The sequence below is a fragment of the Plasmodium sp. gorilla clade G2 genome (assembly GCF_900097015.1).
Source record: "Plasmodium sp. gorilla clade G2 genome assembly, chromosome: 9".
Taxonomy (NCBI): Eukaryota; Apicomplexa; class Aconoidasida; order Haemosporida; family Plasmodiidae; genus Plasmodium; species Plasmodium adleri (nom. inval.).
Window position 1 is genome coordinate 442,501 of NC_041701.1, and position 26,839 is coordinate 469,339.

Here is a 26,839-nt window from a genome sequence, read left to right on the forward strand (position 1 = left end):
TATATATATATATATATATATATATATTATACTTGTATATATTTTTATTTTTTTCAATTTAATTTCAAGTGTTATTACTAATACATCTCATGTTCCATAAATATGGATTTATATATGAGTAAGCAACCCTTTAAATAAATTATATACATATAATGTTGTTTATTAATTGGTTTTTTAATAATATGAAACATTATCATATATATATATATTTACTTTTTTGTTCATATTCATTTTCATTACAGAAAGAATGAAAATATAGATATATTCGATGCTACTTCTTTAAGTTGTGTTGTAATTGCGAGTGTTATATTAGGTTCACGCCTTGCTTCAATAGAACAGGTTAAGGATATATTCATATATATTTCTTTAAATTCTAAAGAATAAAAATATATATTTATATATATATATTTTTTTTTTTTTTTAAATGCAGGTTTTTTCATTTCTATTCGTATCTTCAATGTAATAATATGAAATATATTAAATGAACAAAATAAAGAGATTCTTTTTCTTTTTTTTTTATTATATTTTTTTGGTTACTAATAATTATATTTTATTTCATTATGTCTTTAATATTTTTTTTTTTTTTTTTTTATAGTCTTTTTTTTTATTCCCCCTTTATATTTCAAACAATAGCAGTAAAAATAATAAAAGCAAGATATTTTTTTTACTTATAGGAAAAATACATAATTAAAAAAATAGTATATTATTACATAATTATAAAGATGTATATTTTATTCATGTTTTTTATAATATATATTTTTTTCCCCTTTATAGTTAAAAAATATAAATTATTACAATTATATTTTATTTCCATTTTTGTTTGTGATTTTATCTTTATGTATAAGAAGCATTTCTATTACCTTATTTTACGTAAATTTGATCGGGTATATATCCCTCTATTCATATTAAGATATATTTATTATAAATATTTTACACAATAGTATTTAATATATATATATATATATATATTTATTTATTTATTTATTATATGTATATTTTTTCTTTTTGTCTTAGGCAATTCTTTTTGCTTTTTATCGTGCCTGCTTTTTTTGTCAAGAAGCATAATTTGAAAACGTGAGGGCAAAATAGAAAAAGAAAATATATGAATAACACTATGGAAATAAATATGGAACGATAATTATTTTATTTATGTACATGTTTATTAGCTTATTTGTTTCTTTTATTATTTTATTTAATTTTTTTTTTGTTTTTAGAAAATTGGAAGGCCCTTGGGATATATGTGGAGTGCCTTCATCAAAGAAATAAAAATTCGTGTCATATGATGTTTGGACTCAAATAAAGAAATTTATATATAAAAATATATATATATATATATATATATAATTTTTTCATAATATTTATTGTATATAATATATCCTTTTTTTTTTTTAGTATACATATATATATATATATATATATATATATATATACATATTTATGATAACATCAAACATTTACACTTGCAAAAAAAAAAAAAAAAAAAATGTGTATGTATAATATTTATTTACACATATTATTAATATACACATAATATTTTTGTATACATTATATTTATATACACATAATATTTTATATTACACAAACATTTATATATACGCATAATAGTTATTTACACATATTTAATGCTTAAACTCCCATATATATTATTTATTTATTTATTTACTTATATTTTTATGTTTTTCTAATTCACTTTTTACCCAAGTTTTCATTTTATCATTTATAAATATAAAATAAAAGGGGTTACATAATTTCTTTTTCTTTTTATTTATTTGTAAAAACATCAAACTTATATTTTTTATGTGATTTATACATTATATAATCTTTTACCTTTATTTTATTTTTTTTTTTTTTTCCCTTTTTCTTATGTAGAAGGCGATTTATTATATATATATATATATATATATATATATATATATATATATATATCATATTTTATATAATTAACGTTATATGGTCTTTCCCCAATTTTCCATTTAAATATAGAAATACAAAACTTTTATAAGAATACCTATAATTTATTTATACAAATTATTTTTTTAATAAAGTATATATTGTAAATGATTCATTATAATATATATTATATATTTATATATAGTGGAATGAAAAAGTAGAACTATCTTTTATTTTTGTGTTAACTTATTTATGTGAACATATGAATATATAATTTATGGGGTTATAAATTAAAGAAATAACCAAAAGATCATGCTTCATTTTGTTTCCTTCTTATTAGAAAAAGAAACATATATAAAAAAATAAAATAAAATAAAAAAATTTATATATATATATATATATTTATGTTAACAGTATGTATATTTTATTAATCTATTTTATATAACCCATTTTGTGTTATCCTCTATATTTTTTTATATAAATAAAATTAAAAAAAAATAAAATAAAATAAAATAAAATAAAGCTTTAATAACAACAAATGCTATAAACATATTTTACACTATCACAATTTTAGAACCTTATACCGAAATATGATTATATTATGATGTTATAAAAAAAAAATATATATATATATATATATAAACTTATTACTATATAATATATATGTATAATATATATTTTATTTTTTATGTTTAATGAATATACATATATTTATATATATAACATACTTATATAATTTCATAGTCTTAATGACTACACACCTAACTATGCATGCATCAATATAGTGGATTATGAAAGGAACCAAAAAAAAAAAAAAAAAAATATATATAATAAATAAATAAAATATAAAAATAAAAAAAAATCAAAATAACACAAAAAATACACACAAAAAAAAAAAAAAAAAAAAAAAAAAAAAAAAGCAAAAAAAGGAAATCACAAAAACTAAAATATATATAATATATAATATATATTTACATATATATATATATATATATATATTTTATATCTATATTTTTTTTTTTTTTTTTTTTTTTTTTTGGAGTACGAAAAAAAGTGATAGAGAAAAAAAAAAAAAAATGAGTTGCGTACTAAAAAGAATTACAGTGAGTGAAGAAAACATGTGCTGTTACACAGGTGGAGAGGAAATATTAGAAAAAAAAAAAAAAAAGAATGCAACAGATTTGTTAATAGAGTCGAAAAAAGAGAAAACTAAAAAAATAGAACAAAAAAAACAACTACCACTAAGAGAAAAATTACCAACTTGCTTTTCTCAAAATTCATCTAATAGTTTGAAAAATTCTAATTTTGATAAAAAAAAATTTTGTGAAAGTGGAACAAAATATTTAATAAAATATAAAATATATAATTTGATAAAAAATCAATTTTATCAAGTTGATGTACATCATGCATCTGTTTCTCCTAATTTGGATAAAAAAAAATTAACTTCCACAAAAAATATCATTAAAGAAAAAAACAAACAAAAAAAAAAAAAATTACCAAAAATACCTGAAAAAAAAAAAAAAGATTTTCTAATAAATATTGCTACCAATTTTAGAAAAAATAAACCAAAAAAAAGTTCCGAAAATTCTAATAAAAAAAAAAAAAAAAAAAATTACACCAATCAGCAAGCCAAAAAAGATAAAAGTAATAATAATAAAAATAATATTATTAATAACAATAATATTAATAATAATAGTAATAATAATAATAATTGCTATTATTATAATAATAAAAATAGTAATAATAATTGGAAGAATAAGAATAAAAATAACAAAAGAAATAGAAAAGAAAAAAAGAATATTTATAAAAAAATTCACATAGAGAAAAATAATCTAACTATTCCAAAAACAAATAGATATTGTAATTATAAATATGAAGAATATTATGATATATCTGATGAAAAAATGGAAGAAACAAACTATGATGAAACATATTGTTATGATGAAGAATTAAAAAATGATAGTAAAACAACCATATATGATGAAAGTGTTTTAAAAAAAAAAATATATAATTGTGATGTGAATCATATCTTCGATAATTTTTGTAATTATTTTAATTGTGTAGATAAAAAAGAAAGTATGAACGATGACACAGCTAATTCAGAAATAACTTTAAATTCTAATAATATTAAAACACAAGACATTATAATAGATAATAATCAAAAATCCTTTTTATATGAAAAAAATAGACAACAAAATATTAATGTATATAAACAAACTTCTGATAAAAAATCGAAATGGTTATGTTCCACTGCAGATGATAGTCATAATGAATATTTAACAGAATATGAAAGAAAAATTGATAGTTATGATAATATTAATAACAATGATAATAAGGATTATTCTAATATTCATAAAAATGTATCTATAGCAAATAATAACAATATAACATTAAATTATGATACAAATGATTTTTCGTCATATACAACACAACCAATTCAATTATTCAATGATCAAGAAAACAATACATATGACATAGGAGCAAATATTGTAAAGAAAGGAAAAAGTTTATATGAAGAAACAAGAAAAATAAGTAATGCCCTTTTTCAAATGTACTCAACAAATATAAATAATAATAATATAAATAATAATAATATTAATAATAATAATAAAGGTGATAACAATAACCATAAATTAGATGACAATAATGATAATAATAATAATAATAATAATAATAATGAAAATGTTGATAAATTATGTAGTAAAAATAAAATAGAAGCTCCTACACAATCACTACTTACAACATATAACAACCAATCTCTTAATTGTCAAGTTATTATTGATAAAAATATCGTATTCATTCAAATTAAGAATTTCTCTCAAAAAATTGATGAATATATTTCTGATGAAAAAATATTCAGAGCACAGAAATTAATTGATCATGTTAAAAAATATATCGAATTTTATATAAACTATTATAAAAAATATAATGATAAAGAAGTTGTCGAGAAATTAGAAATGTACCATGAAATGCATTGTATGCATAAAAATATCAAATACAATATTAATAATTTAAAAGTTAATATTATTATGTATTTTTTAAATTTTTTTCATTTAAATGATATGTATAGTATATTAAATGATTATTCATATTACTTCTCAGTTGATATGGTGAACAGTTATACATCAGAGAGCAATACCAATTCAAATGAAAATACAAATTCTATAAATCATTCTGATATTAATAATATAAAAGCTAAAAATTCTATATATTCTTATGCTCCTTCCGAATTAGGTGGATTATATAATTCGTCTATTAAATGTTATAGTATTGACGAAAGTATGAATTCTTCAAAAATGTATTTAACACCAAACGTAAGTAATCAAAATAATAATAATATTAATGTATCAAATAATGAAGCTGAAAATGTCGAAAATTTATATAAAAATGATAATCTAAATAATAACAATAATAATAATAATGATAATATCAATATGGATAGTGGTATAAATAATAACAGCAAATGCAATACAGACGATTCAGATTTTAAATATGAAGATATATCCAGTGTGATAGTAGATAAAATTTATCATCAACAATATAATAATTCTAATATGCTTAATGGAACTAAAACTTTAATAAATCAAAAAAGTATTTATCCAGATAATGGAACAAATAGAAAAAATAGTAATCGTCATATGGTTAAAATTATACAGAAATATTCTAGAAGATTTAAAAAATTCAGAAAAAGTAAACAAAATAGTGAAGGTTGGATAAAAGAAAATGATAAATATCTAGATTTATCACATAGGGTAGATAAAGATAATAATATATCTGTACATATAAGAGCAAAACTACCTTATGAAGTTAATAGAATCTTATCTATATTAAATGAAACAGAATTAAGTGTTAACTGGGCTCCATTCTTAACATCAGCAAAAAAAATTAAAAACTTATCAAGAGCAAGTGCGATCATAACTCAGTTGTACGAATATCCAATAATAGGAAAAAAAGAATCACTCATGTATTGTTTAGGTAAAAAAAAAAAAAAAAAAAAAAAAAAAAAAAAAAAATGATAATATTGATCCATATATGAATAAATAAATATATATATATATATATATATATAATACATAGTTATATTCATGAGTACTTATTTGAATATTTATTTGTATATATATATATATATATATATATTTATTTATTTATTTTATTTTCATTTTATTTTAGGAGCGAATTCATTGGAAGAACTCGGATGTATAATTTTGTGCTGTAAAGCCCCACCAGAATTTAATAAGGATATTTTATTTTATGAAAACATGTGCGAAAAAATAAATATAAACAAATTTGGAGAAATAATAAAAGTCAAAGAAATTCCAATAAAATTTAAAAAGACATACAAAGAAGTAACATTTTTTGATTATACATTACCTGAACCAGTACCGAAATTAGACAGACAAAGAGCAGCTAATTTATGTTTCTTGTTACATCCAATGAATAATGGAAAATCAACAGTACTTGAATTATTTTTACATTTTGAAAATGAATTTAAATATACACCTATTAAAATGGTTACATTCTTCATAAAGAAAATTGTAAAAAATATGTATGAAAATATTATAAAATCCTGTAGAAATTATGATCTTTTATATTCAGAATTCTTAATGAATAATGCAGAATTCTACATTTGGCTAGATGACCAAATTAAAAGATATATGAAAGGAAAAAATGATTCTAAACTTTTGGATTCCATAAGTCTCGAAAGTTATGATGAACCAGAACATAATGAGGAATTGGATAGTAAGACCTAGGCACAAAAAATAAAAAAAAATAATAAATAAATAAATAAATATATATATATATATATATATATATATATATATGTATATTATATCTATTAGGTATAAACATATATTTCAAAACAAATATATAATTAAATATTTTTAAAAATATATAAGACAAAATGTTATACATTTTATTAAAATATGTTACATCCATATTTCTATATTCAATTAATCATCTTTTTACTTAATTAATTATATACAGTGTTTTTATATTTTATTTATTTTGTTGTTAATATTTCTATTATTTTCATATCATGTTCATCCTTTTAATTAAATTTTGTATTTATTTTATTCATTGTTTTTTTTTTTTTTTTTTTTTTTTTTTTTGTTTTCTATATATAATATTTTTAGAATTAAATTTATATAGATTTATATATTATAGATACATAGCATTATAACGCAAAAATAATGTGTATATATTGCATGTTTATATAATATATATATATATATATCTTTTAATGGCATACAAAAAAAAAAAAAAAGAAAAATTATATAAAATAACCTTTTCTTATGTATACATTATTTAAAGAAATTTTATTTTAGTTCATTTTATTTTATATATTTATTCATTTTATTTTTGAGTTTTCTAGACATAAGCACTTTATAAAATATACAATACATCATTGTGATATTAAATTTTTTTCTCCAAAAATTGTTTGAAATTACATATATAATATGTATTTTTTTTTTTTTTTTTATGTATTTTCTTTTATTTAATTTATCTCTATTATTTCTTTATATTTAAATATAAATATTAAACCATTTCTATTAATACAGGTTTTATTAAAATTACGATTTGAATCTTCTGTAAATACATATTTTTTAATAACGTAAAAGTAAAATAAAATAAGAATTTAATTGAATTGAAATGAATTAATTTGAATGAAGAATTTAAATATAAAATTTTCCTTTTTTTGGAGTCGCACATATGAATATAATACACCCTTGTATTATTAATATATATATATATATATGTAAATTATTTCGAGGAATTTTATTTTTCTTATATATTTTTTTTCTTTAAAAAAAAAAAAAAAAAATGAAAGCAAAGCAAAGGAAAATTATTTAAATTTTTATTTTTTATATATTTATTTTATTTATTATTTTATTATTATTTTATTTTATTTTTTTATTTTAATTTTTTTTTCTTCCTTTTTTTTATATATATTTAAAATTTTCTTATAAAATAATTTTTTCTCATTTTGTTTGCTAATATAATCAATTAGCTATATTTAAAGATATTATGTAATATTGAGGTTTTTTTTTTTTTTTTTTCTAATTTATTTTAATGAAATTAATATATTTTAATTTTATGTAACGTTATTCCATATATTAATTGTTTCCCTTTTTATTTATGAATGATTATAAATTTCTTTTATTTTAATTATATATATATATATATATATATATATATATATATGTGTATATATTAAGGACAAGAAAAAAAAAAAAAAAAACATATATCATGAAAAATACAATGATAATATAAAACCGCAAATATTGTTCTCTCCAATGAGATATAAATTAAATGTTTCTTCTTTAATATATACACATTTTTAGTACTTAAAAATATATAAACCATATAATTAGAAATAATAATAAAAAGAATATATACATATATATATATATATATATATATATATGTATATATTTTTGTGCCCATATAAAATTCTCCTCCCCCCCCTTTACGACCAATATACCGTTATATTTCTTTTTATTTTATTTTATTTTTATATACAAGTAACAATAAAAATATTTTTTAAAATAAGTATGTAATATATATGAAAAATGGCGGATAAAATATATCATAAACTGATTAATGATGATATAAAAATGTTATGCAATGATATACTACACAATGAAAAGAAGGATGAGAATAAAAACGAATATTTTAATAATATGAATATTAATTGTTCTTCAAAATGTGAAGAATTATGTAATAATATAAATGACAGATTACAAAAAATAAAAGACATAGTACATCTGAGATCAACAAAAGCAAATGGTATTCTTATTGAAACCTTGAATTATATTAAAGAATATATTAAGGAAATTGAAAAATATATACAAGTTTTTAATAAATTAATTTACGAAGAAAATAGGGCTTATCTCTATATGGAAGAAATTTTTAATACACTAGAAAATCAAAATCAGAATATTCAAAAAATTTATAATATATGTAGTAAAAATATTGTAATCACAAAAAATAACAATGAACTTATTTTAAAAAATCCAAAATCATGTTCTTCTCTATCCTATGGATTTGTTAAAAATTTGATGAATTCAGGACATGACAATAATAATAATAATAATGATAAAGAACAAATAATACAGCAAGATAAAGTAGTAAATGAAGGAGAAAATTATTTGAATTAAAAATATATATATATATATATATATATGTATTGATATTTATATCTATATTTAAAACAATTATATATCATGATCAGAACAAAAATATGAAAATCATAAAATGTTACAATTCTTTTTTTCTTTTTTCTGTTCTTCAATTTATATATATATTTCTTTCTTCATTTGTTTGTTTTTTTTTTTTCTTTCTTAATTTTTTATTTTTCTCATTTCTTTTTCTTTTTTTATGTTCTTCAATTCATTCATTCATTTATTTGGTTGTTTTTTTATTTTTTTTTTTATTATATCCCCCTCTACGATAATATATATATATTTTATTCATATGCAATATATGTCTATTAACTTAAAAAATTACAACATCATAAAAATATATTTTAACATATATATATAATAAAATAAACATATATATTTATTTTTTTATCTTATCCTTTTTATGTTTATATATTTTATATCTTGTTTTCACTTTTGCAGTCGGTTTTAAAAAAAAAAAAAAAAATGTTGTCTATAAATTTGTTGTTGCATGCAATATACTAAAAAAAAAAAAAAAAAAGAAAAAAGAACAATACTTACCAAAAAAAATATAAAAAAGGCTCAATTTTATTTTAAACTATAACCATATAAATTTTTTTTTTTTTTCATCTGTATATTTTAAATATATATATATATATATATATATATATATATTTATTTATTGAAGAAAGAATGTTTAGACAAACATAACAAAACATATGCTAATGTATTTTATACAAATGTATACACATTTATTCATTTTATCTAATGACCAAATTGTGTATTTATGAAAATCATAAATGTGTTCATTTGTTATATATTAATATATATATATTTATAAATATTTATTTATATATGCTGTGCATATATTACAAAAATGGATTCTCCATTTCTTTTGAAAATGTTAAAAATTTTTTTTTTTTTTTTTTATATGTTCCTAATTATTGATGGCATTGATACCTTAAATATCAAAAATGAAAATAATGATCATATGCCAAATTTTTTTGATAAAAAATATTATGTAAAAAATGAAAGGGGAAAAGTATTATCCTCCTCAAATACAAACCATACATATAATAATAATAATAATAATAGTAATAGTATTAAATATAATAAAGCATTTTTGAAACGATTAGACAAATCATCCATTGTAAAAGAATTATATAGGAACAAAAATAGAGTTCTAAAGAAAGTGAAATATAAAAATATTAGAAAAAGAAGAAAAAAAGCGAATAATGACAATGTAAATTTATCTAGAAACTTTTTATATTCTTATATAGAGAAAACTTTATATAGTCCTAAGTCTTATTTTAATATATCACAATTATTTAGTACATTACAAAATTATATAGACCGTTTTTGTTATCCTGGTTTAGGTAGATGTATTCCATATATGAATAAATGTATATGTTATGATAAATCAAAATTGAAACCTAATAAAGGAAAATCATGCTTAAATAATTGTGGTGTTATATCCTTATGTTCTGGATATCCTTATGGTACAGGATTTAAAATAATCCCTGATGAATTTATTAATAACAGAAAAGTAATAAGTTGTGTAGTTTCTAGTCTTCAAAATAAGCTAGATACAAGATGTGGCTATAATAAAAAATTTCGTTATAATGAAAAAAAATTTTATTGTATACCTTATGATTTATTAGATATGAACATATCAGGAATTTATTGTGTAAATAATAATAAGGAATTCATATTTTGTAAAGGATTCCTTAGAGGGAATTATACAAATTTAAAGGAATATGAAATACTTGATAGAGCATATCATACTTTTATACTTAAAAATCCTTGTGATGAATATATATATGGTGATGGCAACAATTACCAAGGTTGTCAAGATACATCCATTTCTGGTAGAAAATGTTTATATTGGAATTCTTTAAATATAGCAGAATTATCACCGTCTTTAGATTTACATAATTATTGTAGAAATCCTGAAGGATTATCATATATTTATTGTTATGTTGATAATAATGGCATAATTACAAGAGAATATTGTGAAATTAAAAGTAATATAATACTTAATAATATAGTATATTCAAGAGAGAAATATTTTGATTTTGATATAACTATGAAAAATGTATCCGATTTTCATATAAGACTACATCATAAACCTTGTAATCAAAAATATTTTGTAAATAATAATCGAATTAATGAATTCACATATGATAAAAGAAATTATACATATCATAATATAAATGGAGAAATTACATTAACTATCTCTTTTAAGAATTTTTCTTATAATATCTACTATGATTATAAATTATATATATGTGCATGTTTTAAATATTATTATACAAATGATTTAATCATATGTTCTACAGATAATTACAATGTAAATATAGGTTCATTTATTATAACAAAGGCATATACTGATAAAGACACCAATGTATTATATTTAAATAGACAAAATAATCTTTCTTTTAATATAAATTATGAAATAATAAAAAATGAAATATATATTATTAAAGGGGATTATTCTTATGAATGTAATTATTTAAAAATATTGGGAAATGATAATATTCATATGATTGATAATATGAATATATTATTTAATTATTATGCAAATCAAAATTTTCAAAAAATACATCCACCTCTAGAACCTAATAAAAAGTATTCCTATATATATGCTTATTTCGATCCTATTCTAGATCTATCATCTATTTTAAAGAAAAATGAACTTTTTATTAATCCTCAATCTAGTAACACTATCAAAGGAAATCAAAATATGGACAGTCTAAATAAGGATGAAAAGAAAAATCCAAATAATATGTTAGCAAAAAATAAGATTATATTACAAAATACATCTTCTCCCAATAATAATAATAATAATAATAATAATTTTATTCATAGTCCTAATACAACTTTTCAAAAACTTAACAATTTAAAAAATGGATCCAATTTAATATGCATTAAAGACCAAATCAACCAAATTACATACTATTATTATTCAGGTAAAATAATATATGATAATAAAAATTTTGAGCATACTAAGTATATATTAAAAAAAGGAAATAAGAAGACACATGAGAATTTATTGTATATTCAAGATATTTCAAATTATCAGAATACACTTTTTTTTTCCTTTACACCAACTAATTGTGAATATATAGATACGTTGAACACAAAAGAAAAAAATGTCGATGTTTTTATACAAAAATATACTAGTCGTCTAAAAGGGCATTCATTCATATTTCCATATGATACTTATATAAAGAGAAATAGCAGAAGTGTTATTAAAACAAATACAATAATAATAAAAAATAATGTAATTACGAATACTGATATGAAGAATAATAATAATGATAACATTTCATCTAACATAAATAATAATAATAATGATAATATTTCATATAACATAAAAAATAATAATCTTAATAATATTTCATATAACATAAAAAATAATAATCTTAATAATATTTCATCTAACATAAAAAATAATAATAATGAAAATATTTCATCTAACATGAACGAAATATATTATTTTTTCTTAAAATCCATGTCCTTTAAAACAGATAATAAAATTACATATTTATGTAGTAGAATAAATAATAGCACTAATAGAATATCATTATCATTTGTTCATTTTTCAGATTTATTGTTTGTAAGATATGATGAATTTGCTCATTTTTTTGAAATATATAGCGAGCCAACCAATATATATAATCATTATTTAGATAATGATTCTTATAATGAATTTATAAATAAATATTGTCATACAGAAGAATTTTCAGATAATAAAAATAAGAAAAAAATAATATCTGTTTGGTCTCATGAAAATGATAATTATATATCATTTTGGTTAATTTCATCTAATGCATTAACTCCTTTTTTTTTAAGAAAATTTCATATAAATTCTCCTAGATTTACCTTTCTACATTTTATTAAATCAGAACAAAATAATAATTGTCATATGTTACTAAAATTATATATTTTTAATATAATATATGGATATGTAAGAATGTATATAACCAATAATTTCATAAATATAATTTTAGTAAAAACTATATCTTTATATAAACATGATAAAGTTGTTTTTGTTGAAAATTTTTATTTTAAAAAGGAACCATATTTTTTATTATTATATAAAAATAATACAATAGCTATATTAAATAATAATTTAAATGAAATTGAATTAAAAAATAAGGATTTCAATATTTACATTATGTCTATACCTCTTAAGGTTAAGTGTTTAACTGATAAAAATATAACTTGTTTTATTTTATATCAATATCAGAAAATATTATGGTTCCAGATTTTATTTAATGTGAATGAAGAATTAAATGTTGTGCCTAAAATAGATTTGTTAACAAAGGATAAACAAGATCACCATGAAAAGGAAATACACGCCAATAATAATAATAATAATAATAATAATAATTACAATAATTACAATAATTACAATAATTACAATAATTACAATAATAATCATAATAATAATTATAATATTGATAATAAAAAAGAAAACAACCTGTTTCTACCTAATGATATATCAATAAATATAAAATATATTAATACCTATATTGAAAAGGATGATGAGATGAATTTAGAAAATTCAACAAATATTACAGTTATAAATAAATTAGATGAATATATTATTTATGTATCATTTAAATCATCCAATAAAATACATATATATTCAACAGACAGTTCTAATAATACAATTAAATATTATAAATATATAAAGAATCAAAATATATCAAATTATAAAATTAATTCTATTTTTACATATTCATTTTCTCATAAAAATTTTATTAATTTAATTATTATTAAAGAAGGAGAATTTCCATCTTTATGTGTATTTATTCATGAATATTCAAGTAAAACCTCCATATCCTATAAATATAAAGATATATATATATATAATAAAAAAGTTGTATTAAACCCAGTTATTGAAGGTGATAAACATCAAATAAAATATTTCACTTTAGAATATGATAAAGAATTAAATGATCAACTTATTCTTATAGATAAAACGAGTGGAGTTTTATCATTTAAATTTAATACTATAAAAAAATTAAATGTAGAATTAGTAATTGTTATGTACGGATTATTTCATATATACAATTATAAAATCAATTTTAAGATTGTATGTGATAATGGTTATTATTATAATTTTAACGATTGTTTTCCTTGTCCACATGGTTATTATAATAATGTTAAAGTTATTAAAACTGATATGGCTTATATCAATAAATGTATGAAATGTGATAAAAATAAAACAACATTAATAGAAAAAGCTACTAATAAAACAGACTGTTTATGTAACTTAGGATATGAATATATAAAAAACCCATCAAATCCACAAGAATTTATTTGTTCTCCATGTATTAAAGGAATGTATAAAAACACTATATCTAATAAATTATGTGATGGTAATACTTGTACAGGTAATTTTACTACTTCTGTTATAGCTGCAAATAATATTACAGAAAGCGCTTGTTTCTGTAAACCTGGTTTTTATGTAACTTATGATTATACAGGTTTAGAATTTTGTAAAGAATGTCTAGTAAATTTTTATTGCCCTGGAAATATAAATGGTATACAAAAATGTCCTATACATAATGAAACACTTGAAACAGAAAAAAGAATCAATTTTGATTCTTTAAATGGTTGCTTATGTAAAAAAGGATATGAACCTATAAATATATTAAACATTAATAAAACCGGATCAAGAGATGAACATTATTATAAACTTTTCCATAATACTTATGCTGATAAATATAAAAATATGGATCCAAAACATATATGTATGGAATGTGATATAGGTTATTATAAAGATACGATATCTTTTCAACCTTGTATTAAATGCCCAAATGAATCAACAAATAAAAAATATGGCTCCACCTCCTTAAATGATTGTAATACATGTCATAAAGGATATTATAAAAATATAAATAAAACATGTTCTATTTGCTTACCAAATCATTTCTGTGTAGGAGATTTATTACAAAAGGATTTAGATAAATATTCAGGAGATGCAGTTATCTGTCCAAACTATTCTGTTACGAAAAAACCATATACAGAAAATGTTACTTTTAAAGATTGTTTATGTATAGAAGGATATATAAAAAATTATCAAGAATCATATAATATAAATGATCATTGTAAATTAGTTCCATTGAACTTTTATAAAGATTCTATTTCTAATGATTTAGGTACTCCATGTCCCATAGATAGTATTACCTTAAATGTTGGGGCAAAAAGTATAAATGAATGTTTATGTAATAAAGGATATTTCTATAATATCAAGAAACAACAATGTAAAGAATGTCCCATCGGTTTTTATTGTCCAAACATTAGCTCAAAAAATAATATCAAAAAACCTATCAAATGTCCTAAAAATTCATCCAGTATAAAAAAAGGTATATATATATCAAGCAACTGTCAATGTAATTTTGGATATACCAATTATATACATATAAATAATAATCAATCCTTATTAAATTATAATATTATTAAACATGATAACAAGAAAAGGAACATAATGTTTTATTCATTTTTATCAAATAATAATTATATCTATAAAAATAAAGCTAGATATATAAATAAATATTATAATAATATAAATTTGGTTCAATTACCTAATATACAAAAGAAAAATGATATTTATAAAACCAAAACATATAAAAATGTATTATGTATTAAATGCCCACCTATGACATATAAAGGAACTATATCTAATGAACCTTGTGAAGCATGTCCTTTAAATTCTAGAACTATTGAGACTGCAAACAATTCAAACATCTTTTTCTGTTTATGTAAACCTGGTTATTATATGCATGAACAAATGTGTAAGCCTTGTTCTTTTAGTAATTTATATTGTACAGGAGAGAACATTTATATAATAAGCGAATCATTATATGAAAAGGCACTCCAAGAAGTAAAAAATATTTATAGATCTGAGAAAAATGATATGTATAAAATGATATTAATAAATATAACATTGTATAATTATAACCAAAATGTTCAAAATAATAATAATAACAATATTGTTGTTAATCCATTTGTTAATAAAAAAATTAAACATCATAATAATATTATTAATCCCACATACAACTTTTTGAATACCAATGTTGGTACAGTTTCATTCATAAAAAAAAAATATGCAAATAATAGAAATATCTCAAATATATCTGATCTAGACTTTTTATATAAAGAATCAGCACAAAAGTTCAACAAGTTAAATACCATTTTTAAAAATTTTTTTCATAAGGATAATGAAAATTTGATTTATGTAAAATATCAAAATTTTGTTAAATGTGGAGAACATACAGTAATACCTTTAGGTGTTGATTCTTCATATAAATTTGATGATTGTAAATGTAAGAAAGGTTATTATTTAAAATCAAAAGATATAAATAAATCTATAAAAATATGTGAACCTTGTACAAGAGGAACATTTAAAAATTATGTTGGAGATGATACATTTTGCTTACCTTGTCCACCGAAATCTACTAGTTTAGAAGGGTCTATTTATCCTACCCATTGTTTTTGTAAAAAAGGTTTTTTTTATAGTAAAGAATATTGTTTAGAATGTTTAGAAGGGGCTTTATGTAAAGGAGGATTAAATAAAAATGTAATGAAATTTATGAAATTTAATATGGAAAATATACTTATCACTGAAAAAAATCATATAAAACCACACTCCAAAAAAGATTATTATTTAGATAAAAGTGTTATAGATGTAGTAGATGTTAGTGAATGGAAATTTATTAAATGTCCTATTAAAGGAGCATGCTTAGAAAAAAATAAATGTCATAAGTCTATGAATAATTATTTATGTATTGAATGTGCAAAGGGATATACTAATAGTTTTATGACATCATTATGTGTAAAATGTCCACATAATATTACTAATATCATACTATTATTTCTCATTTATATTATATTTTGTTTTATTATAATTATCATTTCATATTTAAATATCACATCAGGATTTTATAGACGATCTATACATTCCATTGTAATAAAAATTGGAGTTAATTATATATCTAGTATGCTATTTATTAAAGTTTTAGAAGATAGTAATGTATCAGTTCCTACATCATTTATTCATTTTTATAACAAAATTGTAAAATTCTTACATATAGGAGAAAATAAAAAAATTGTAAGTGTAGACTGCTTGTTAAGATATTATTTTAATTTGAATTATTCTAATTCTTTTTTCTATTCAAGTGTACTCTTTTTCTTGATTCCTATATTTTTAATAATAACATTAACTATTATTTTATTTATTATATTGAAAATGTATCAGTTCATCAAAAAAAAACAAATTGCAAATAAATTAGATTTATTAAGGATAGCTGAAAGGGAGAAAATACATTTTTTAGCTAGTTCATTGAAAAAGTCTTATTCAAGACAAAGGATTATAATGATATTAAGATATATTAATTTGGATAATTATAAAACATTAGACAAAATATGGATATTTTTTGAAGACATGATACCAGTATATGTGACATTCTTATTTATTATACATGCAAAAACATCTTTACGAATGTTTCAATTATTTGATTGTTCATATATCAAATATACAAAATATTTGGGCAAATATATATTAAGAAGAGCAAGTAGTGTTCAATGTAGTTTTAAAGAAGATTATTCAAAATATTTCTTTCTAGGATTAACAGGAACAATCATATGGTCTTTAGGAATACCACTTTTTTCATTTTATGTATTATATATAAATAGACATAATTTATTTAATGAAAATGTAAGAATAAAATATGGATTTTTACATAATGGATATTTACCAAATAAATGGTATTGGGAAATAATTGTTTTTTCAAGAAAAATAAGTGTTCTTTTTATTATGACAGTTATTATATTTCCATCAGATGAAAGTAATGCTTCTCAATTGTTACTAATAACATTTGTTGCAATATTTTCCTTATGTCTTCATTTTATATTTCAACCATTTGATAAAAGAAATTATTTTACTTTAAATAAATTAGAAAATCTTAGTTTATATATTTGGGTTTCAACTATTATTTGCACATCCATCTTGTTATCTATGAATTTAAATGCATTAATTAATTTCATAATTTTATCCTCTTTGTTTATTCTTAATCTTTTATTTTTTATCAAATTATTATTCTGTTTATTTTTTGAATGTATCGATAATATAAGAAGATCGAAAGCATGTTATCATCTACCCCTACTAGGAACGTATGCAAAGCTTTTAGGAGATATAATGGAAAAAAAAAGAAAACAAGAGCCTATCATTTTTTATGATAAATTGTCTAAACAAATATGCATCATGCTTCCAGTTCAATCTGGAAAAGTAACAAAAAATAAAAAATATAAAAATAATAATAATAAAATAAATTTTAATAAATATATAAAAAATATTACATCCCCTTTCACAACACTTTTTAAAAATTTATCAAACAGTTATAAGTATAATAATATAAAAAAGAATAGGCATATGCCACTACAAAATAATATGAATGAAAATAAAAATGATATTAATAATATGTGTCAAAATGAAAATACTCAATCATATGTAACATGTTCTTCTGACTTACATAAACATAATATTATTCAACAAAAAAAATCACACAAAGAAAAGAACATATATCTATTAACTGAAAATATAACAAATGAAACCAAAAATAATGTTTGTTTTTATTTAAATAATTCTCATAACATCCCTTTATATGGAGGTATAAAGAAAGAATATCGAATGTTTGCAACAGAAATTTATAAAGAACTATTCGATATTTTTTTAAAAAATATTACTCTTACATGTGTTTCAGATACCTTTTTTGAGTTTTTATTTAAAATTACGATAAATATAAGTAATTTAATACATATTATTGATGAGAAACAAAAAATATTTGAATCCTTTGATCAACAACACAATTTTAATAATATAATTCAGTGGTCTCTTGAGAGGAAGGAAAAATTTAACGAAAATAAAAAATACAAACAAAACGATTTCATTTCTTCTAAAAATTATACATCAGAGAATGATAACAATATATATCCTAATAATGACATAAATGAATATTCATCATATAATTATGAACGAATGAAAAATAATGAAATGAATCATAATAATTATATTAATGAGTTTTTCATAGGAAACGAAAAGAAAAAAAAAAGGAATAACCAAACAAATTACAGTAATGATAAAATATTAATATATACATGTATATATTTTGATAATTTTTTCCCTTATTTATTTTAATATATCATTACATTTATTTATTTATTTATTTTTTTTATAGTTTCAAAAGAAGGAAAGGAAAAACTACTCTCTTTTTTTAGTGATGACCTATTAAATCGAAAGGTTGCACTCTCCGAATTTTACTTCTTGCTTATTGAATTGAAACTCAAGTACTTCCGAAATTTGCCTTCTTATTTCTACATGTTCAAAGTATATAAAAAGTTAGAGAAAAATAACCGATTAAAACAGCTAAAAAAATTAAATAATAAATTGAATATATGCCAAACAATAAATGATGACAAAAGGATTTTGTCTACTCATGATAATTTGAAGTTAAATGAAATAAAGAAAAGTATTCCACTGTTATATAAGGAATTTAAAATTTTATCAAAAAGCATTGAGAAATTAAAATATGAATATTTGAATTTGGATATAAATTATTCACGAACGTATTCATCGGATGACAAAAAAATAACCGATATGAATAATGTTACTTTGTTATCAGATGACAATGCAATTCACAATTTTGATATACTTAATAATGAATGAACATTTTTATAGTATACATTAAATAATTTCTTTTTTCATATAATATAACAAACATATATATATTTATTTATTTATATTATTTACATAATTTTCCATCCTTTTTCCTTTCCTCTTTGACACATATTTTCCTTCTTCAATCTCTTTTTTTTTTTTTTTTTTTTCGTTGCTGATTTACATCTTTTACTCAGCATTCAAAGAGATTAATAAACGTTTGAGTAAAAATAATAAAACATTTTATTTTGATAATTAATAAAGCTTATAATATATTTAATATTTATTACAATAACAAAAGAAAGAAAGAAAAAAAAAACCTTATATTAAGACAATATTTACAAACTTTATAAAAATGAATCAGATAAGTGTTTATATAATCTTTGAAATATGTATATCAACAAACTAGCTATTTAAAAAAATATAAAATAATTACAAAGAAAAATCAAAAAAAAAAAAAAAAAAAAAAAAAAATCAGCTAGCTATAATTATAAAAATAAATTAGCTATATATTTAACAAATTACATAAATTTTATAAATAAAAAGACAAATAGAGAAATTCCATATTTTGCAAAATTATGCACATATATATATATATATATATATATATATATATATATATATGTATGTACACATTATTCCTTGAATTAATATATAGGTCGTATAATATTTTCATCCTTTTATTTATAATTTCATTTTTTAATTTTTTCTTGCAAACTTAAAAAGAAAGGATGATTCCTTACGACCTCATAGTCCGGGTTTAAAAAGATAGAAATATTTTCAAAACAAAATGGAGGTATTTTTTTGTAAGAGGAATTTATATTTACTTTCAATGCATTTATATATACGTTAATAAATGAGTATGTGTCATATTTATGTTTAATAATTTTTAAGTATTTATCAATTTCATTTATGTATTGTTTAAAATAATTTTGCATATCAAAATTATTATCCGATTTTTCGAATAGACGAATTTTGTAAGGTATGGAATTTTTACTAATAATTAAATTTGAATATTTATTGATAAGTATTTTATAATTTTGATAACTTTCTTTTATTTCATTTATATTTTTAATTTTTTTTTTAAGGCCTATATGAAAATTATCATTATTATTATCAGATAAAGAAGATGAACGGGACATATTAATTTTTAAATATTTTGTAAGAAAAAGTGATATAAGTAAAGATTTATTCATTTGAAAACTATATAAATCCATTTTACAATAATCTGGATAACTAAAACCCCAGGCTTTATGTTTCAAATAAAAAGAATCTTCTTCTAATTTATTTGAATCCTTATTCGTATAAGAAAGATAAATAAAATATGTCATAAGAAAATCTGAGTATAAATATAATATAAAATAATATAAAGAATATTTATTTTTATTTATATCTTCTGTATTATTTATATTATTATAACCATGTTGTAATATATAAGATAATTCTTTATAACAAATAGACAAGACATAATATGTAAAAGAATATTCTTGATCTGATAATAAATTTATATATAAACCTAAACAATTATAATCTATTAATATCGTTTGTAATATACTAGTATAATAATTTTCTATACTTTCAATTTCTTTGTCCATATTATACATTTTAAAGTTATATGTTAATATTTTCATCAAGGTATATAAAATACGCATATCAACATGAAAATTTGACAATTTGGAATATTCCCTTTCAGGCAATAAAAAGGAATATTTAAAAATCTTTTTAATAACTATTTCAAGATACTGAGAAAATAAATTAAATACTTTACAAAGTATTATAAATTTCATTCTTTTTCGTGTAATATTAACAAATTTTTTATATTCATCTTCATTCTTAAAAACCGTTCGGTAAGAAAATGGGCTAGACAAAAAAGTATTATTATTTATATGATTATAAAAACTTATTCCATTGTAATTATCATCGTAATCACTTAATTGATCTTTATTTATAAGATGTCCTTTTAATTGGTCTTTACTGATGTGTATATTTAATTGCTTCTCATTTATATTTTCATTTATTTGCTCCCAATTAATTATATCATATCCATTTATAAAGTTTTGTAGCTCGTCAAATATTTCTACAATTGAACTTTCTTTTTCCATGTAATTTACTAGATATCCAAAATTTAAGCGTAATAATCGAACGAATTTATTCATTTCCTTTTCACAAAAAATATTTTTGAGTATATCATTATGTTCCATATTCTTATCATAATTATATCCTGTATCTATTTTAAATTCATTTTCTATCAAATAAAATAATGTATCAGGTGTATAAGCAAAATTATTAAATAACATTAACAAATTGGGAGGAAATCCGAAATATATTAAATCGTTAAATATAATATTTTTTACATAGAATTGTTCATTTTCTTTAAGTAACTCTTCTATTATTATAAAGGATTCATTATAAAATAGAAACAAAAACATATTAACAAATATATTATCTTTAACGTTATCTAATAAGTTTTTGTTTAACATATTAGAATCGATATTTTGTGCATCTTCATTTTGATATAAATCAAAAAAAATAGAATAATAATCTTTTAATTCACTTTCAAAAGAACTTACAAAACATTTTAATTCTTTATTCTTGTTATCGTTTATATTTGTTTGTGTATGATCATCACTTTTATATATTTCTGTATCATGATATATATTATTTTTTTGATCATTTTCTAAATCTTCTCTTTTCTCGTTTTTAGTAGTATTAAATTTGTTTGTTATAATATGACAAGGGTTATTTCTTCCATTAGGTATATTTTGTTTATTATCATTTAAGTGTTCTGATATTTTACATTGTTCTTTTATTATATATTCTTTTTGAAATTTAGCAAATTCGTTTTTCCCGCTTTGTATTATTTGAGTAAGACAACATTTGGATATACATTTAGTTAATATATTACAACTTTTAGAATAAAATTTTAAATAATGTAAAATATTTTTTATATCAAAAAATGATGATTTCATATTAATTAATTTAATATATTCACCAATATATTGAATATCAGTTATAAAATTTTTATAAAATAAATATCCTTCAGATATAGTTAACTTTGTTACATGTTTACTAATATATGTCATTTTATACATTAAAAAATATTTATTGAAATATAATTTTTTTTTTTTTTTTTTTTTTTCTTGTTCATCTTGTATTATTTTAAACATTTTATTTTTTACACCACCTTTGTCATTTATATTATTATTTATATCATTATCTATACTATTTATACAATTTAATATTTGTTTACAATTTTCTTTTATAGCTTCTTTATTACATTCACACATATCAAATATTAGTTGATTTAAAAGAGAGGTGAAATATATAATAAATTTTATTCTTTTTAAAATACAAATAATATCTTTATTTTTCTTTTTATTTTCTTCATATTTAGTAAAAAATTTTGTAAAACATCTTTTTATTATAAATAAATTTTTTAAAATATATCCTCTTCTATTTCTACAATGATATAATAAGGAGTCATTTAAAGTTACTACACCACATTTGTAATCATCTCTATGAACAAAATTATTTTCGGTTATAACATAATCGATTAATTCAGATGAAGATGAATAAAAGATTAAAAATAATTGAAAGAATAAAAACATTTTATTTTCTACATAATCTTCGTCATCAATATTTTTATATATATTATCCTCACATATATTACTATTATTATTTATATTATTATTTTTATAATTTATATTAATTCTATCATTGTTTTTTTTTTCGTCACCTTCCTCTATATTATTTTCCTTATTGCAATAATCTTTTTTATTATTTACAACTTTATTTTCATTAATAAATTTTTTTTTTGGATCATCCCTTTTTTCAATATATTTTATAAATTCTTTATTATCATTTTTAAAAATATCCATATATATTTTATCATAAGAAAAGGCAGCTAGCCATTTCATAAATACCTCTTCTAAAAAATAACCATTGTCTTTACAATTAATAACTCTTGAATCATGTAAATAATAACAACTTAGCACAGTTAAAAAAGGATGATTTCCTTTAAGTAATTTTACTAAGTTTAATAATAAATGATCTATAATAAAAATTATATCATCATATGACAATTCATCATTTATATATTTCCTTTCTTCACAATCAATTATTGATAACCTTTTTTCTGGGTGGATACCACAATCTAATTTCTTGTCGCCTAATTCTAGTGAGCACACGTATTTTCTATAAGAAAAATCTTTTTGTTTTATTTCTTCATCATCTTTCAGATCTAAAAAAATAAATAAATAAATATATACATATATATATATATATATATATATATATATATATATATATATTTAACATGTAATGTTGGCTATTATAAATACATATACATTACATCAGGGCATAACATATTACTTTATTATTATGCTTTTCCTTCTTTTTTATAAATTACCTTCTACATTCATATATAAAAAATCTGAGATGCTTATATATTCCTTTTTTCCACTGTTTATCATATTTTCATAATAATAATAAAAAAAAATAATTTAAGAAATATTTTTAAAAAATAACATTTATTCAAAAGGTAAATACAAATGAATAAAATTAAAAAGAATAATTAAAAGGATATATTAATTAAATGTTTCAACGTTATATTTAATAAATTAAAAACTAAATGAATAAAAAAAAAAAAAAAAAAAAACAAAAGCGTTTAAAAGAACCAGGGGATTTATAAATCATTAGGGAAAATAATTTTAATATAGGAGAAAAAAAAAAAAAAAAAAAAAAATGAACAAGATAAATGAATTAATTATTTTAATTTATTTATTTATATTTTTTTTTCAAAAGAAATGCCTATTTTTTATAAAAATATCAGATATCTAGAAAAACACAAAATAAATAAATAATTTATATAAATGTATACATATATATATATATATATATATATATATATATATATATATATATATATATATTTATATGTGTACATAATATACATATATTAATTAAATAATGCATTTTTAACTTTAAAAAAAAAAAAAAAAAAAAGTTCTAAATCCCTTTTTTTATATTTCTATTTTTTTATTTACAATTTTTGTTTTTTCTATTTACAGTGGTTATAATATAAAATTAACTTCTACCTCCTTTTATAAATATATATATATATATATATATATATATATATATATATATATATATATAAATTTATACTTATTATATAGAAACAAATTATTTCATTTTTTTTTTAATAACAAAAAAATATTTTTACTAATCTATATAAATATGTTAATATTTATATAAACGTTGATACCTTATATGATGTTATATAAAAATATATATATATATTTAAGCACAAAAAAAAAAAAAATTAAGGCATCCATTACTTAAAGTGTTCTATAAAAAATTTCAATAAATTATAACCTATATATATATATTGCATATAGGTATTTATTCATTTTTTAAAGAAGAAACAAATTCGACTTTGTCTTCTAAGTCTTTAATTAAATTTTTTATCTATAAAAAAAATAAATTAATATCTTATAATATATATATATATATATATATATATATATTATTATTGTCTATATAATTACTTCTTTATTTTCCTTTGAAGAGTCGTTGATTATTTTTGTCAGCTCCAAGCAGTTATCATCCATAGTTTGTTTTGTCATGAGACTTTTGAAATATTTCTTAATTTAAAAATAATATTAGAAAAAAAAAAAAATAAAATGGAAAAATAAAGATATATAATATGTATTAAAATGATAATAATAATAATAATAATAATAACACATATGCTTATATATATATTTTCCTTTATTTTTCATACACTTTTTAGATCATTTATAATATTTTTCATTTCTTCTCTCCTTAAAAGATTCAAAATGATATACATAAAAATATATAGATTTAATATCATATGTATATTTTCAAAAGAGAAGAAAATATTTAAAATTTTATATTACTTTTGTTCTTCTTGATTTATATTCAATTTGATGTTTTCTATATTTTGTGATACATCATTTATTTGTGTGTCGATTAATTCATTGATTGTTTTATAATATTTTAATTTATCATTTATTTTGTCATTTTCTTTTTGAATAAAATCAAGCTCTAGTAAGAAATATTTTCATAGGAAATAATTAATATATATATATATAATGAAAATATATATAATAATTACATTATATTATATATTAACGTTTTAATTATATATATATATATATATATATATATATATATATATATATATATATATTTTTACCTTTCTTTAGTTTTATAAGTTCATCCTGTTGTTTTTTATATTTACCCTTTTCATTTGTTTCTAATTTTTCTTTATATATTAAAATTTCATGAACTTTCACAAGATCTTTTAATTCGTAAAATATATCTATGACATTTTTTGAAAAAGTTTTTAAATTGTCATATCTTTTTTCTATATTTAAACTAGAAGATTTTTTATAAGCCATTAGTATATTTTATAAAATAAAAGAAATCAAAAAAAAAAAAAAAAAAAAAAAAAAAAACAGAAAAAAAAACAGGTTATGTTTTAATTATAGGATATATACAGTTTAAAGGGAAAGGGACAAAAAAAAAAAAAGGGAAAAAGATAACAGAAAATTGTAAAAATATATATATTTATATATATTAACCTTTGATAGTAAGCTTATTTTGCTTTATATACAAAATGACATAGGGAATATGAATTACATAATGAAATATATGATTATATTATATATATATATATATATATATATTTTTTTATTTTGTGAAACTTTCAACATAGTATAATTCAAAAGATCACACATGTGTATATGTAATTATTAACCGTAGCAAAAAAAATAAAATATATATATATATATATATATATATATATATATATATATATATTAACTAAATAATAACAATGTGTATATTCCTTCTCTTATTAATACTCTTTTGTTGTAATTATTTGACTGATAAAAGAAACAAACAAAAAAGTATTTTTATTATATAAAATCTTTCAATATAAGAAAAGATATATTATATATTCAATATAATTAATAAAGATACCTAATTATGTGTAATGAGTACATATTTTCACATTCTTCTCTTTTTGTGT

The 26,839-nt window shown here is 18.6% G+C and overlaps 6 protein-coding genes across 6 annotated transcripts in view; 4 read left to right on the forward strand and 2 right to left on the reverse strand.

Annotated features, from left to right (window-relative positions):
• PADL01_0910200 (phosphatidylinositol N-acetylglucosaminyltransferase, putative) overlaps positions 1 to 1,266 on the forward strand; it is a gene marked incomplete at both ends in the record, with an annotated part of 2,405 nt that extends 1,139 nt beyond the window's left edge. The window contains 7 exons of the mRNA XM_028681771.1: positions 70 to 118; positions 243 to 339; positions 431 to 459; positions 596 to 635; positions 775 to 884; positions 1,015 to 1,074; positions 1,215 to 1,266. Of these exons, the coding sequence (XP_028538116.1) occupies positions 70 to 118; positions 243 to 339; positions 431 to 459; positions 596 to 635; positions 775 to 884; positions 1,015 to 1,074; positions 1,215 to 1,266 (437 nt within the window). The remainder of the gene's footprint in view (positions 1 to 69; positions 119 to 242; positions 340 to 430; positions 460 to 595; positions 636 to 774; positions 885 to 1,014; positions 1,075 to 1,214) is intronic.
• Positions 1,267 to 2,966: 1,700 nt separating this feature from the next.
• Positions 2,967 to 6,641, forward strand: PADL01_0910300 (conserved Plasmodium protein, unknown function; the record flags this gene model as incomplete). The annotated part of the gene is made up of 2 exons (XM_028681772.1): positions 2,967 to 5,865; positions 6,061 to 6,641. 2 exons carry the CDS (start codon positions 2,967 to 2,969, stop codon positions 6,639 to 6,641), a joined length of 3,480 nt encoding a protein of 1,159 aa, XP_028538117.1.
• Positions 6,642 to 8,462: 1,821 nt separating this feature from the next.
• On the forward strand, positions 8,463 to 9,050 carry PADL01_0910400 (conserved Plasmodium protein, unknown function; the record flags this gene model as incomplete). The annotated part of the gene is made up of 1 exon (XM_028681773.1): positions 8,463 to 9,050. The coding sequence occupies one exon, from the start codon at positions 8,463 to 8,465 to the stop codon at positions 9,048 to 9,050; it is 588 nt and encodes a 195-aa protein (XP_028538118.1).
• A 904-nt stretch (positions 9,051 to 9,954) lies between these two features.
• Positions 9,955 to 19,791, forward strand: PADL01_0910500 (cysteine repeat modular protein 1; the record flags this gene model as incomplete). The annotated part of the gene is made up of 2 exons (XM_028681774.1): positions 9,955 to 19,198; positions 19,304 to 19,791. 2 exons carry the CDS (start codon positions 9,955 to 9,957, stop codon positions 19,789 to 19,791), a joined length of 9,732 nt encoding a protein of 3,243 aa, XP_028538119.1.
• A 683-nt stretch (positions 19,792 to 20,474) lies between these two features.
• Positions 20,475 to 24,254, reverse strand: PADL01_0910600 (conserved Plasmodium protein, unknown function; the record flags this gene model as incomplete). The annotated part of the gene is made up of 2 exons (XM_028681775.1): positions 20,475 to 24,022; positions 24,191 to 24,254. 2 exons carry the CDS (start codon positions 24,252 to 24,254, stop codon positions 20,475 to 20,477), a joined length of 3,612 nt encoding a protein of 1,203 aa, XP_028538120.1.
• A 931-nt stretch (positions 24,255 to 25,185) lies between these two features.
• PADL01_0910700 (conserved Plasmodium protein, unknown function) lies at positions 25,186 to 26,207 on the reverse strand (the record flags this gene model as incomplete). The annotated part of the gene is made up of 5 exons (XM_028681776.1): positions 25,186 to 25,251; positions 25,332 to 25,427; positions 25,568 to 25,607; positions 25,704 to 25,851; positions 26,003 to 26,207. The coding sequence occupies 5 exons, from the start codon at positions 26,205 to 26,207 to the stop codon at positions 25,186 to 25,188; spliced, it is 555 nt and encodes a 184-aa protein (XP_028538121.1).
• Positions 26,208 to 26,839: the final 632 nt, after the last annotated feature.